General features: G+C 44.5%; 1 protein-coding gene across 1 annotated transcript in view; it reads right to left on the bottom strand.

The window, feature by feature from the left end:
• The window catches only part of LOC135108965 (putative neural-cadherin 2), an 87751-nt gene that overhangs the window by 51870 nt on the left and 21197 nt on the right, over nucleotides 1-14684 (bottom strand). Inside the window, exons 6-7 of the mRNA XM_064019867.1 lie at nucleotides 7993-8130; nucleotides 2291-4073 (exon numbers count right to left, since the gene is read on the bottom strand). Coding sequence (XP_063875937.1) covers nucleotides 2291-4073; nucleotides 7993-8130 — 1921 coding nt within the window. The remainder of the gene's footprint in view (nucleotides 1-2290; nucleotides 4074-7992; nucleotides 8131-14684) is intronic.

A 14684-nucleotide genomic window follows, 5' to 3' on the forward strand; every position in this document is an offset into this window, starting at 1 on the left:
AATAACTAACCCAGTCTCACATATTAGTGTTAGGGAACTGCCTCTGATGCACTACTCCTTATAGTGCACATGTATAAGTGATATAATCTTAACCTAAGTATTGTTTACTGTCTCTGTTCTACTTATGTTTCTGTGGTTCGGTTTCATCTACATAGTTCGAAACGTTTCATTATACTGCTTCGTTTAATTCATTGCATTAACTCGTATGTGTCGTCTAGTCCTCATGTGTGGTTACTAATTTGAATGTCTCCAGTTGTCTCCTCCTGCATACTTACTAACTTAATCTAAAGTTCAATAAGTACTAGGCAAAAAATCATCTTTCTAGTTTACTGATGTCCACGACACTCCTTACGTATCTTTTTACTCAAGTGAACAATTATTCTCTGGTCCTCCTTGTGTTACTGTGATGAGTCTCGCGATGAGTCTCGCACACCACATGAGTATATGGAGCGAGTTCTCGAGGCGAGGTGGCGAGCCTGGCTGTGGAGGAGTGCGCATCAGGCTGTGCTGTACGAGTGTAATCAGGACAGAATAAAAAATAGTAGATTCGGGCTTGATAAAGTCAGATTTAAAAAAAGATAATTTAGTTAGGAGATGGAGAGGTAGATGGGTGGGATAAACTCAGTTGTCAAGGCGTCGAGTCACTGGGGAGTTCTAAAAGATTAGACAGACTTTTGGATGGATAAGACAGATAGAGGTGCGTAGGTATGCTTTATACAGGCGCTGCCATGTACAGGCCTGACGGCTTCCTGCAGCTCCCCTTGTTTTCTTATGTTCCCATGTTCTTAGGAGTGACAGAGGCCGAGGGAAAACTGAAAAAGCTCGCTATCTCCATAGTTGTTTACCCTCTTCACTGCGATAAGTAACAGTTCTCACCAGAGCAATGCACGAAATCTTTACACGCAAGTACAAGAAAGAAGAGATAAAAAAAGAATAGCTTTTGTAATTTCTAGTCCGTATAACGTCTGGAGGTGGCTGTACGACAAGAGGAAATGTCTCAGAGTAGTTGAGGAAGTGAAGTGACGGAAAAATTTCTTGCACAGTTCCGCAACAGCTAAGATCAAATGACACAGGATTATGAAATTGCATAGAAATACTAGTAGTGAGGAAAGATGTGATGAAGAGACGCCGGCGTGTACGTAGGCTTGGCGGGATGGCAGGCTGCGGGCCACTAGTGCAAGGTTTGTAACGCCGCGAAGCCTCTGCACCTGTGTGGCGGCTTGGTGTGGCACGGCGCGCTGCTTAAAGGTGAGGCAGCGCCGATGAAAAACAGCATCAAACGTGAGGTAAAGCAGCACATTAAAGGAAACCAAACTTTCAAAGCAAACGGACCACTGGAGAAAAAATTATATAGAGCGAGGACTTGAAGAGAAGACGCCGGGTAGAGCAGCGGAACAATCAATAAGTCAGTGTCAGCCTTCCCGGAGCAGCGCGCGAGGTCAGATTGATGAAAACCCGCACGAATATTCAATACAATCCAATCGCACGTGTCCGGAAGCTGTCATGAGGCTGTTTATTATTCACACGTGTCACATCCTTTACAGTAATGTGAGCAGGGAAGAGAGAAAGGTCACCGGTGTTTAAAAAGCCTCCTGAATGTTGGAATATAGATAAAACGCCCCTGGAATGCTGGAATATAGAGAAAACGCCTCTGCAATGGTGGAATATGGAGAAAATCCCCCTGAAATGCTGGAACATAGAGAAAAAGAGCCTGTGAAATGCTGGAACATAGAAAAAATATCCCTGGAATGCTGGAATATATAGAAAAAAAGATCTTGTGATTCTCGGATATAGGGAAAAAAACCTGGAATGCTAGAGAATAGAGAAAAACCCTTGGAATGCTAGAATATAGAGTAAACGCCCCTGAAATCCTGGAATATAGAGAGAAAGCTCCCTGGAATGCTGGAATAAAGAGAAAATGATCCTGGAGTGCTGCAGTATAGAGAAAACGTCTCCTGGCATGCTGAAATATATAGAAAACATCCCTGAAATACTGGAATATAGAGAAAACGTTCCCCTGGAATGTTTGAATACAGAGAAAAAGGCCCTGGAATGCTGGAATATAGAGAAAACGCCTCTGGAATGCCGGAATACAAAAAACTGAAATGCTGGAATATATAGAAAACACTTCTGGAATACTGGAATATAGAGAAGACACCCCCTGGAATGCTTGAATACAGAGAAAAAATCCTGGAATGCTAGAATATAGAAAAAATGCTCCCGGAATGCTGGAATATAGATCAGCATCCCGTGCCAAGCCTGCAGACAGTAATGCAAGGTCAGTACTCACCCGCGGGCCCGTTTTCCTGCACGTGGCCCAGCATGGTGTTGTTGGGGAAGACCGGGGCGTTATCGTTGATGTCCTTCACCACCACCGTCACCACAGTATCCACCACGTGCACTATGCTCCCCTTGCCCCCGCCGCCTCCACCACCACCACCACCAAGCACCTGCACTCCCTCACAGCTGCTTTCCTTTAGCGGCGAGGGCGTGAGAGCTTCCTGGCCTGCCTCGCGCGTCACCTTGCTAATGGTGACGCCACCAGACGTAGGAATTCTGTTAGTGGTGGCGGGAGATTCCAGATTTGTCTGATGGAGCGTGCGGGGCATGTTCCTCTCTTCCGCAGCGTCTCCTCGTTCCTCAGAAGCTTTGTGTTCATTGGGGGAAGCATCCTTGTCCTCCCTTCCGTGGCGCGATGGAATCTTTTCCATAACCTTTAATCTGCTAGATTTCCTCGCCTCAAGAGACCCTCGCTTGGTGCTCCCTGCGAAAAGCGAGCCATGAGGTGCCCTGTGATCGGTGGGTCCTGCGCCAGGCGGGTCGGGATGGCGGTCAGTATGAGAGGAGAGAGGGGAAAGGTCTTGCCGAATACCATTCGCAACGCTCAGCGTGGCGTTCGCGGCTGCACTCAGCGGCGCAGTGTTCACGGCGCAGCGAGCCTCTCCCGGACCCTCGCGTAGCTGCCGCTTTCCTCGTCCACTTCCCTGGAGAGGATTTCCTTGTGGTTGATCTGGTGGCGGCACTTCCACGTGAGCGCCGCGGCCTAGAAATCTCGGGAGGCGTAGCTTCCTGGAGGCGCTCACGTTCCTCATCTGAAAGTCATGAGCGGGCGTTCCCAGGTGGTCGTTCCGCGCTGCCTGAGCGAGAGGGTCGTGCCAGCCTGTCACGCTCTTGTTTTTGGTGCCGAGAGGGAATTGCGAAGTGGATTCTGATTTGTCCTTCACATGTAAATGCAAGTTGTGGCTCCAAGTTTTCCAGTTTTGTTTCCTACGCTCCCGGCGGCCCGCGGCGGCTGTGATTGCTGTCTGTGGTGATGGATGGCTTGGCGGGGAGCCGCGAGCCGCCGCCGTCACTCCAGGGTACGAGGCCGGGAAGGATCGCCTGTCCCGATACTGCACAGCCCCCATGGCGCCCGCATCTTCGCCGCCCCGCCGCCTCAGGAACTGGGACGTGACGGCAGATACATCCCCGTCACGGCGTCTGGACGGCGCGATGTCTTCATTCAAGTTGTTTCCTTGCGGCGTGGGAATCAATATCCTCTTTGCCTTCACTTCCTGTTGCTCTGAAAGACATCCCGCAGCCTCTCTTTTGCTGGTCCTGCCCTCCCCACTGGCAGGCGTCTGGATGCCCAACTCCATTAGGCCCGCGCCCACACTCACACTCACTTCAGTTTTGTCTCTGGTTCGCTCCGTAACGAGTCCTCTCTGTGCCCATCCTTTATGCATATGCTGTGGGAAGAGCCGCCCCTCACTTGTGGCTGATGCGATGCTGTGGTGCTCCCTATGAGCTGACAACTGGCGCTCTTTCCTTCCCCTGTCAGCTGGCCTCCCGTGCCCCGTATCTCCTATGGCCGCGTCACCGCTTCGGAGGTACTGGGGCCAGGCTTGGGTGGGAGTGATATCTCTTTCGGGGTCCTGGTGGCCCCAAGACGCCTGGCGGTGGAGGTGGGATGGGGAGAATGGATGGGGCAGTACGGGGGTTGCTTCCTGTTCCTCCCCGCTTCCTTGGCCGTCCCGCACCTCCACCCGCAGCCGCCACTCGCCCCTCCCGTGCGGCGGGTCCCGGTCCAGTGCCTGCGCCGCCACGCCGGGGAAGGAGGACACCAGTTAGTGGACTCACGCAGATAAGTATGCATGGATAGATGAGTGGACTAATAAGAAGATAAAGATTGATAGTAGATACGTAAGTAGAAAGGTGAATCGGTACACAGATAGATAAATAGGTAGTGGACAGGAAGATAGGCATAGATAAGGATTTTACTTGCATACCTTTATTTATTCATCTGTTTGTCTGTCTGTCTTTCTATCCCTTTATTTGTATGTTTACTGTCTGCTGGGTTAGTATGTCTATTTGTCTGTTTGTTTTGTGTGTCCGTCTACAGTTTCGCAGTCCGTTCATTTGTTTTGTCTCTAACTGCCTCTTTTGTTTGTCTGTGTATTATTATTTTGCCTTTCTTTTTGTTTGCCGTCTGCTTGTACTGCGATAAACAGACATAAGTAGATAGGTAGATAAGTAGACAGATAGATAGGTAGATAGATAAATAGATAGACAGGTAGGCAGATACATAGAAAGATAGATAGATGGATAAATTAACAGACAAGTTAATGAATAGATAGGCAGATAGACAGAGGTAGACAGATAAATAGATAGATGAATAAATAAATGGATACATGAACGAATATATAAATACACGGGCAGATTCATTCATACATACATACATACATGCGTACACAAAGGAAGAATAAGCAGCAGAGTACCTGCTAAGTTCTCAAATTGAATGCTGTTTTGCCAAGAGCTGCATTAGTGGTGGTGGTGGTGGTGGTGGTGGTGGTGGTGGTGGTGGTGGCTGCGGCGGCGGCGGCGGTGATGGTGTTTACAGCGAGAGTACAGTACCTATTGACACTACAGTGTTCATGATACAGTTAAGAAGTGTTGCCTCCTCCACAGTTTGTATTCTCTGCATTTAGTTTTTCATTCAAGTTCCTTCTGTGTTTTGCTTTTTTTGGTGGTGTTTATCATGTTTTCTTTATTATTTGTTTATTTTTTCGAACTGTTATTGTTTCGCTGCTGCTGCTGCTGTTGTTGTTAGTGGTGGTGGTGGTGATGGCGTCATTATTATTATTATTATTATTATCATTATTATTATGATTATGATTATGATTGTTGCTGTTGTTGTTTTTGCTATTAGTATTATTGTTGTTGATTTCAAATTGTACACCTTTATTTATTCATGTCTGTCTGTTTGTCTTTCTCTCCCTCCGTTTGTCTGTTTACTGTCTATTGGTTTAGTCTGTTTATCTGTCTGTTTTGTATGTCTGTCTACTCTTTCTCCATCTGTCTATCTGTTTTGTTTGTCTCTATCCATCTGTCTGCTTTGTGAGTCTGTGTAGTATTCGTCTATCTCTCTGTTTATTGCCTGCTTGCACTGCGACAAATATGAGATGAGCAAATATCAGATACAATTCCAAAAGCAAAAATATATCCGTTTAATTTTGGCTGTTGTAACCATTGTGGGTCGACGGTTGTACTCAAGGAAGCTTACAAGACTTAAACTTTCTTGGTTGTGCCTTGGACTACTGGGGACTGACGTGTGGCTGGTGGGAGGAAGTGCTGAGGTTTTGTTACGGGCTGTAACTGGCTGACGAGAGCGGCAGGAGCTGTTACCGGCAGGGACTGAATACACTGTGAAGCCAATGAAGTATCTTTGTTGTGTATACGTGCTTTAGAGTCGGTGACAATAAACTGTGTGCGAGTGTTCTACGTCAGACTGTGTGCCCAAGGCTGGAGTCTCACTGTCTGACATGTAGACAATGTTTGGAGTTCGAGGTTTTCATGGATTTTCTTCCAGACGCTTACATTGATATGTTTATGTTATATATTTACTGTGGTGAACTTTGCTCTCTAGTTTGAAATACAGTCAAACTTCGTCTTTTGAATTGAATTCAATCCTGAAGGCCGTCCGTGAACAGAAATGTCCAAAAACAATTTTCCCCTTACGAATCAATGTGAAATGGATTAATCCGTTCCTGGCCCAAAGAAGACTGCTTATTGAAACTTTTACAACACTACTTTGCACACAAGTTCATACTCAAACCAGTGGAATCATTAAATCTAACAAGTAAGTATTTGCCGACGCTCGACTGTATTTTCCTTCTACAGAAAGGCGACTGAGAGTACTCAGGTACTCATGAGTGTTTCTTCTACTGATGACGCAGAATGCTTGTTCGATTTAGGCCAACACTAGAAACACGGAAACACTCGTGGAAACTCTAATTTCAACTATGGCTTGTCAACAGTGGATCGCACAATGAGTTCGGCTGAAATCATTGATGAATGAAAGGAAGTGGATGTCAGGACAGAACCCTGAGAAACATTACTGTTAATAGACTCAGACGAAGAGGGACCGTCCAACGCAACAGCAAGAAGACCTGGATGCGTTCGAAAATAACAGTCATGGAAAGGAAGGAGGAAGAGAAGGAGGAGGAGGAAGAACAAAAAGAAGAAAAGAAATGAAGAAAATGAGAGAAAGAAGAAGAAGAAGAAGAAGAAGAAGAAGAAAAAGAAGAAAAAGAAGAAGAAAAAGAAGAAGAAAAGGCGAAAGAAGAAGAAGGAAAGAAGAAAGAAGAAGAAGAAAAGGCGAAAGAAGAAGAAGAGGCGAAAGAAGAAGAAGAAAAGGCGAAAGGAGAAGAAGAAGAAGAAGAAAAAGGCGAAAGAAGAAGAAGAAAAGGCGAAAGAAGAAGAAGAAAAGGCGAAAGAAAAAGAAAAGGCGAAAGAAGAAGAAAAGGCGAAAGAAGAAGAAAAGGCGAAAGAAGAAGAAGAAGAAGAAGAAGAAGAAGAAGAAGAAGAAGAAGAAGAAGAAGAAGAAGAAAAAGCGAAAGAAGAAGAAGAAGAAGAAGAAGAAGAAAAAGAAGAAGAAGAAGAAGAAGAAGAAGAAGAAAAAGCGAAAGAAGAAGAAGAAGAAGAAGAAGAAGAAGAAGAAGAAGAAGAAGAAGAAGAAAAAGCGAAAGAAGAAGAAGAAAAAGCGAAAGAAGAAGAAGAAGAAGAAGAAGAAGAAGAAGAAGAAGAAGAAGAAGAAGAAGAAAAAGCGAAAGAAGAAGAAGAAGAAGAAGAAGAAGAAGAAGAAGAAGAAGAAGAAGAAGAAAAAGAAGAAGAAGAAGAAGAAAAGGCGAAAGAAGAAGAAGAAGAGAAGGTAAAAGAAGAAGAAGAAAAGAAGAAGAAGAGAAGGTAAAAGAAGAAGAAGAAAAGAAGAAGAAGAGAAGATAAAAGAAGAAGAAGAAAAGAAGAAGAAGAGAAGGTAAAAGAAGAAGAAGAAGAAGAAGAAGAAGAAGAAGAAGAAGAAGTAGAAGAAAAGGCGAAAGAAGAAGAAGAAGAGAAGGTAAAAGAAGAAGAAAAGAAGAAGGAGAAGGTAAAAGAAGAAGAAGAAGAAGAAGAAGAAGAAGAAGAAAAAGAAGAAGAAGAAGAAGAAGAAGAAGAAGAAGAAGTGGAAGAAGAGAAAGTAAAAGAAGAGAAAGAAGAAGAAGAAGAAGAAGAAGAAGAAGAAGAAGAAGAAGCAGAAGAAGCAGAAGCATCATAAGAGAAGAAGAAAAAGAAGAAGAAGAAGAAGAAGAAGAAGAAGAAGAAGAAGAAGAAGAAGAAGAAGATGATGATGATGATGAGAGAAAAAAAGAAGAGGAAGAAGAGAAAAAGGAAGAAGAGAAAGAGGAATAAGAGAAAGAAGAAGAAGAAGAAGAAGAAGAAGAAGAAGAAGAAGAAGAAGAAGAAGAAGAAGAAGAGAAAGAAGAAGAGAAAGAAGAAGAAGAAGAAGAAGAAGAAAAAGAAGAAGAAGAAGAAGAAGAAGAAGAAGAAGAAGAAGAAGAAAAAATGAAGAAAAGAAAAAAATAATGAAGAAAAATAATTAAAAGGATGATGATAATGAAGGAGGCTGCTACTGCTTGCTCTTCCTTTGTGTTCCTTACACATACACATACATATACACATTCACCGCACACTCACTCTGAGCTGGATGAGGTCTCCGGTGCTGGCGTTGATGGTGAAGAAGGCGTCGCCGTCACCAAGCTGATCCACGCCGTCACCACTCACCCGGAAGGCCAGCCCCACTGCGTCACTGCTGTCCGCGTCCACCACCTCCACCTGCAAGAAACTCACGTGACGCCCTAGTGCTCCATCAAGTCAGCCCTTCATCACAGCCACTCCCAGTTAGTCAAAGCTGCCCATGTTTTATGTTGTTATGCATTGATCAAGAGCTGAAAAAAAAAAAAAACGAGGTAGGTACACAGAGACAAGGCAAAGCACAGAGGAAGTAAATGCAGAAGGGTACTACATACACTTCACCACTATGCATTTATCGATTTTCTCTCTGTGGGTGCTTTCCTTCCTTCTCTGTCACGAGGAGCACTCTACGCTGATTGAGTTTGGTGGGGGAGAGTTTATTTTGAGGCTCCGCGGTTCATATTTCCGAGTGAGGAAACGCTCAAAAAACACACAGCACCGCGTAGCTTGAGTGACGGGCTAATATTCCTTCCCCTTCTCGTTTCTTTCTATCCTGGAGCTGCAAATAGTGAAGAAAAGATGCCATAGGGGTATTTATTTTGCAGGACCGCTAAAAACTGGGATAAATTTTAAATTTCAACCAATACTCCCATCCTCTTCATCTCTTTCATTATAGCCAACAAACATAAGGGCATGGTGGAAATGCGGGGTTTTTGGGTTGGAAAAGCCAAAATGAGGCATTTTTGACATTCCTAAAAAGTCTAAGGAGGAGAAAAGGCATATTTTGAAAAAGGGAAATTTCTAGGTTATCCTAACCTAACTAACCGTGAGGGAAAGTTTTTCTCCACTGGACACCAACCCCGCCCTTAAGGTCACTAACCGAACCTAACATTACCTAAAACCATCCGGGGAGTTTTGGCCCCCCCCCCCCTTGCACTCGCCTTATGGATACTAATCTAGCGTAATATCACACCAGCACACCACACCAACAAGAATGATTTGTTAGTACTGACAAAATTAAGATGCACATATCCCTGGGATTCCCATTGCAGCACAGGAAAAAGTCCACTAGACTCAAATCACAATCCGTGCACCTGTCTGACGCCATGAGGGTAGAACTGACGTGGCAGCTCCCTTGCTGCCTTTCATACTCTCGCGGAGGACTACACGCGGACTAATTCCAAACTATACCGGCCATTTGAATTAGTGGTATTACGTGCAATACAAATGTGTCACCCATAAAGCTTTATTTAATTACATAATATGACAATTAATTTGCATCCAGTGCAACAAAAATATCAGTCAATAATACAATGGCGAATAAAATACCTGCCACGGGACCAGTTACTATGGTGACGTAATGCAGTCACAGTACCCGCATACCAACATCCTAACACACACGCAATACTAAATGAGCCAGCATTGGGGCCGAGAGGATGAGCGAGGAAGAGATGAATTTTAAAAAATTGTTTGCGAGTTGTTTGTTATTTGCGCCACATGGTGTAACAATTAGAAATTCTCCAAACAATGAGATGTAAACCCTGCGAAGGGATATATTTACGTACGGTGTGTTGATTGAAACAACAATAAAACCAAAATGGTGTAGCAAAGCGTTATTCTTTGTTTTCTGTCACTAGCACCCACCATCATCATATCGTCATCTTCATCATTTTTTGACTGTCCACACGTCATTGTTCATCATCGTATCATCATCCTCACTCTGCTGTCACTCCACGTGTCACTACCATCCACCACCACACAGCACTACCACCTTCACTCCACGTGTCATCACCACCCATCACCACACTGTCAGCACGTGCCATCACTTTCACTCTGCCATCACTACAAACTGACCATTTCACCATCACACTATCACTACCTGTACTTCATCAAATCACCTTCATCCACTGCCGCTACTTACTCGTCACTATCAGTCACCTTCACTTTTCCGTTACTGAAGACTCCCACTCTTCACCACCCTCGTCATCACCACCACCATCATCATCACTCAGTATCGGTGCTTCCATTACAGGACGAAGGCCTCATAAAACTTTCGCTTTTAATTCCTGCCTGCCCGTCTGTTTTGGGACACCACAGCAAAACTTCCTAGCTCGCCCCTCCATCCAGGTGTTGTGTGGTGATCCATTCTTTGTTGTCAGATGGTTCGGCCCACGGCTTCAATGAGTCGGGTTTAGAATTCAACATTCTGAGCTGTGGTCATTTCCCTTGCCAATCACAGTCCAGGGAGCGAATACTCAAAACTCTCCTTTAGCTCACTTGTATCCTGCTATGATCACTGAAGAGGTGCTCTGTGAAATCGATTCTTGAAACCTTCTAGCCTCTCGTTAAGTTAAGGGAGCGTTTCGTTGTGGGGGTACATTTATCACAGCAGCTGACGACGTGCGAGGGGCTAAGCCAATCAAACGAAGGCACTACAATCATCTGCAGCCGATCACATTCCCAGAATCTATAAATTGTTATTGTTAATCACTAGTGGCGGAGAGAAAGAACTTACCATGACAAGCAAATGTATTAGAAGAGGTACATTTAGTGACGAAGTGCTTTGTCCATCTACTGCCACGACTTCTTTATATAAATAAACTCTCCCTGCAATTTTTTTCCACTACTGTTGTGTGTTTTAGCAAGGACTTTGTATACTACGGTACGAGGACGGTCCACTCAACATTAAACGTTTGCTCTCGCCGCGACGGTAGCGCCTCCAGCAGCCAGAGGGAAACATTATTACCGCCCTCGTAAGTTTACCATTACTTGCACTATTTGAGAACTGATTTTTCTTGAGTTATCATGCCCACTCACTGGCTGCGCTGTGCATTACTTGGCTGCAGAAATAACAGGTTTATGCTTTAAGTTTAAGTTTGATAGAATGAGTGCAACATTAACCCGTATTCCCTTCAGCAACAAAAGCTGTACAATCACTCAAAATAGCTGGTGACCGTCTCTTGGCAGCCGAGTGCCCTTAAAGCAGTCACTTTGTTCTTCACACAGGATTTACTTGTGAGCAGGATGAATGAAAGCTTGCGACGGGGAGGAATTGACGCGTGGGGGGGGGTAGCTGAAGAGGAGAGGGTATGGGGACCTGGGGAGACCGAGGGTGTGTGCGCTTCATGAATTAAAAGTATGGAAAAGAATAATGCTCGTTATGATAACTATTATTATTCTAATATTTGTCATCCTCAGTAATTACTATGATACTGATAAGAGTTACAATAACATCCAAACTGTACAGAACCTGAAAGAAATTTCACTCTTGCTAACGTTTCTCTCTCTCTCTCTCTCTCTCTCTCTCTCTCTCTCTCTCTCTCTCTCTCTCTCTCTCTCTCTCTCTCTCTCTCTCTCTCTCTCTCTCTCTCCAGAGATATATAGGAAGAAGAGATAGAATGAGAAGCAATGAAAGGATGTAGAAAGAGGAGTACGGTAGAGATGAATGATGACGTCACAGACTGCTGCTGTATTTATAATTATAATCTCTATTATTAACGACAATTGTCCCACACACACACACACACACACACACACACACACACACACACACACACACACACACACACACATTTTGTTGCTAAGATGGTAAAATTGTAAGGGCTTGTTTGCTGGGCGGTGACTTACAACAATATTTTATGGGGTGTGAAAAAAAAAAAAAAATAAATAAATAAAGCACACACACGCCCTCGGTCTTCCCTCGTCCTCCTGCCCTCTCCTGTTTAACTCCTCCCCCGGCCCCCTTCCTCCCCGTCGGAATCTTTCATTCTTCTGATGAGTAAATCCCGTGTGAAGAACAAGTGAGTGCTTTAAGGGTACTCGGCTGCCAAGAGACGGTCACCAGCTTTTTTTGGGTGACCTAAATTGATTTCTAAATTGATTTCTATGTTCAGACGACGTGAATTACTAGCAGAGCAACTCGTGGGTCTCTGGGCTGAGTCCTTCTCGTGCTGCAGAATGGGCAGGTGTAATGGTGTGCTGTGGTGGTGGTAGTGCAGCACGTGTGCTAGTTATTACGCAACACAGGGGAGGGTTCCCACAAGCGGCTCCAGACACACGGAATCTCCAGCATTCTAAATTTTTTTTTCGTCTCACCTACTATTATTTCCACACTATGACTGATACTCTCAGGTCCACAATACTTAGTTATATCTTATTATCGTTATGAATGTAAATCTTCATATTAAAATCGACATCAGTAATTCCTATTTACCTTTTGGTGCGGCATGAACACAGTTCGGGAAATACTGTGTTCAAATAATCTTCTATACTCTTAGCGGTGCAGGGGCTCCCATGGCCCAGTGGAAAGAGTGACGGTCTTGGGAACAATGAATATTGGACGCCAGCGTTCAAATCCCATTAAAAACCTTAAAAAAAATAATTAACTAATTAAAAAAAAAAAGATATGGTGGAAAAAAAATTCACATAATAAACAACATTTCTTCTTTAATATACATTAACATGAACATAATATGGGGAAATAGGCTAACTTTGCAAAAAAAGTGTTGGGCCTTCGTGGCCCAGTGGGTAGAGTGATGAACTTTAAGATTGGCGTGAGGGAAGCGTGGGTTCGAACCCCACTCGGAACTTACAAAAAAACTTCAAAGAGCATCCACTCCACCACCATGTGTGCCTAAAAAGCACACAGTATGGTGGTGGAGCTGCCCAGGGGAGAGCTGCCCTCCCCACCCCTTCTCCTTCCCTAGGAACTACAAGGACCACCAAACTGACTCACTCAAGTAGGTTAACGATAGGCTAGGATAGGTTAGCATAGGATAGGATAGGACAGAGTCAGTTTGTAATGGTCCATGTAGAGAACAGGGTAAGGAGGAGGAAGCACCACCACCAGCAGAGGAAGAAGACCAGCAGCACCAGCAGATGAAGAAGAAGAAGAAGGACCACCAGCAGTAGAGGAAGAAGAAGGACCACCACCACCACCACCATCAGGAAGGTAGGGCAATAAAAATAAAATAAAATAATAATAATAATAGATTAATAATAATAATTCAATAGTTTCAGCAGGGGAAGAAGACCACCAGCAGCAGCAGAGGAAGAGGAAGAAGGACCACCACCACCAGCAGAGGAAGAGGAAGAAGGACCACCACCACCACCAGAGGAAGAGGAAGGACCACCACCACCAGCAGAGGAAGAAGAAGGACCACCACCACCATCAGGAAGGTAGGGAGGGCAATAAAAATAAAATAAAATAATAATAATAATAGATTAATAATAATAATTCAATAGTTTCAGCAGGGGAAGAAGACCACCAGCAGCAGCAGAGGAAGAAGAAGAAGGACCACCACCACCACCACCAGCAGCAGCAGAGGAAGAGGAAGAAGGACCACCACCACCACCAGCAGAGGAAGAGGAAGGACCACCACCACCACCACCACCATCAGGAAGGTAGGGCAATGAAAATAAAATAAAATAATAATAATAATAGATTAATAATAATAATTCAATAGTTTCAGCAGGGGAAGAAGACCACCAGCAGCAGCAGAGGAAGAGGAAGAAGGACCACCACCACCAGCAGCAGCAGAGGAAGAGGAAGAAGGACCACCACCACCACCAGCAGAGGAAGAAGGACCACCACCACCATCAGGAAGGTAGGGCAATAAAAATAAAATAAAATAATAATAATAATAAATTAATAATAATAATTCAATAGTTTCAGCAGGGGAAGAAGACCACCAGCAGCAACAGAGGAAGAGGAAGAAGGACCACCAGCAGCAGCAGAGGAAGAGGAAGGACCACCACCCCCACCAGCAGCAGAGGAAGAAGGACCACCACCACCACCAGAAAAGGTAGGGCAATAAAAATGAAATAAAATAATAATAATAATAATAATAGATTAATAATAATAATTCAATAGTTTCAGCAGGGGAAGAAGACCAGCAGCAGCAGCAGAGGAAGAAGGACCACCACCACCAGCAGCAGAAGGATTACCATCACCACCAGCAGCAGCAGAGGAATAAGAAGAAGGACCACACCATCACCACCACCACCACCAGCAGAGGAAGAAGGACCACCACCACCACCAGGAAGGTAGGGCAATAAAAATAAAATAAAATAATAATAATAATAATAGATTAATAATAATAATTCAATAGTTTCAGTAGGGGAAGAAGACCAGCAGCAGCAGCAGCAGCAGAGGAAGAAGGACCACCACCACCAGCAGCGGAAGGATTACCATCACCACCAGCAGCAGCAGAGGAATAAGAAGAAGGACCACACCATCACCACCACCACCACCAGCAGAGTAAGAAGGATCACCATCACTACCAGAGCAGCAGCAGAGGAAGAAGAAGAAGGACCACCACTACAACCAGCAGCAGAGGAAGAAGGACCACCAGCAGCAGAGGAAGAAGAAGATGCATCACCACCAGAAGGAAGAAGCAGCAACAGCACCACCGAACTGACCTAGACAACTTCAAGCACCACCAAACTGGCTGACTCAGACAGGTTAAGGATAGGATAGGATAGGATAAAACAGGTAGGATTAGGATAGGATATTATGGTTAGTTAGTTAGGTGGTCCATGTAGTTGTCAGGGTCAGGAGGAAGAAGCACCAGAAGAAGAAGCATCACCATCATCAGAGGAAGAAGAAGCATCACCATCATCAGAGGAAGAAAAAGTACCACCAGCTAAAAGAAGAAGTAGCACCACGAGCAGCAGCAGAAGGACCACCACCAGCA

This window comes from Scylla paramamosain, chromosome 18 (assembly GCF_035594125.1).
Source record: "Scylla paramamosain isolate STU-SP2022 chromosome 18, ASM3559412v1, whole genome shotgun sequence".
In the NCBI taxonomy this organism is placed as follows: domain Eukaryota; kingdom Metazoa; phylum Arthropoda; class Malacostraca; order Decapoda; family Portunidae; genus Scylla; species Scylla paramamosain.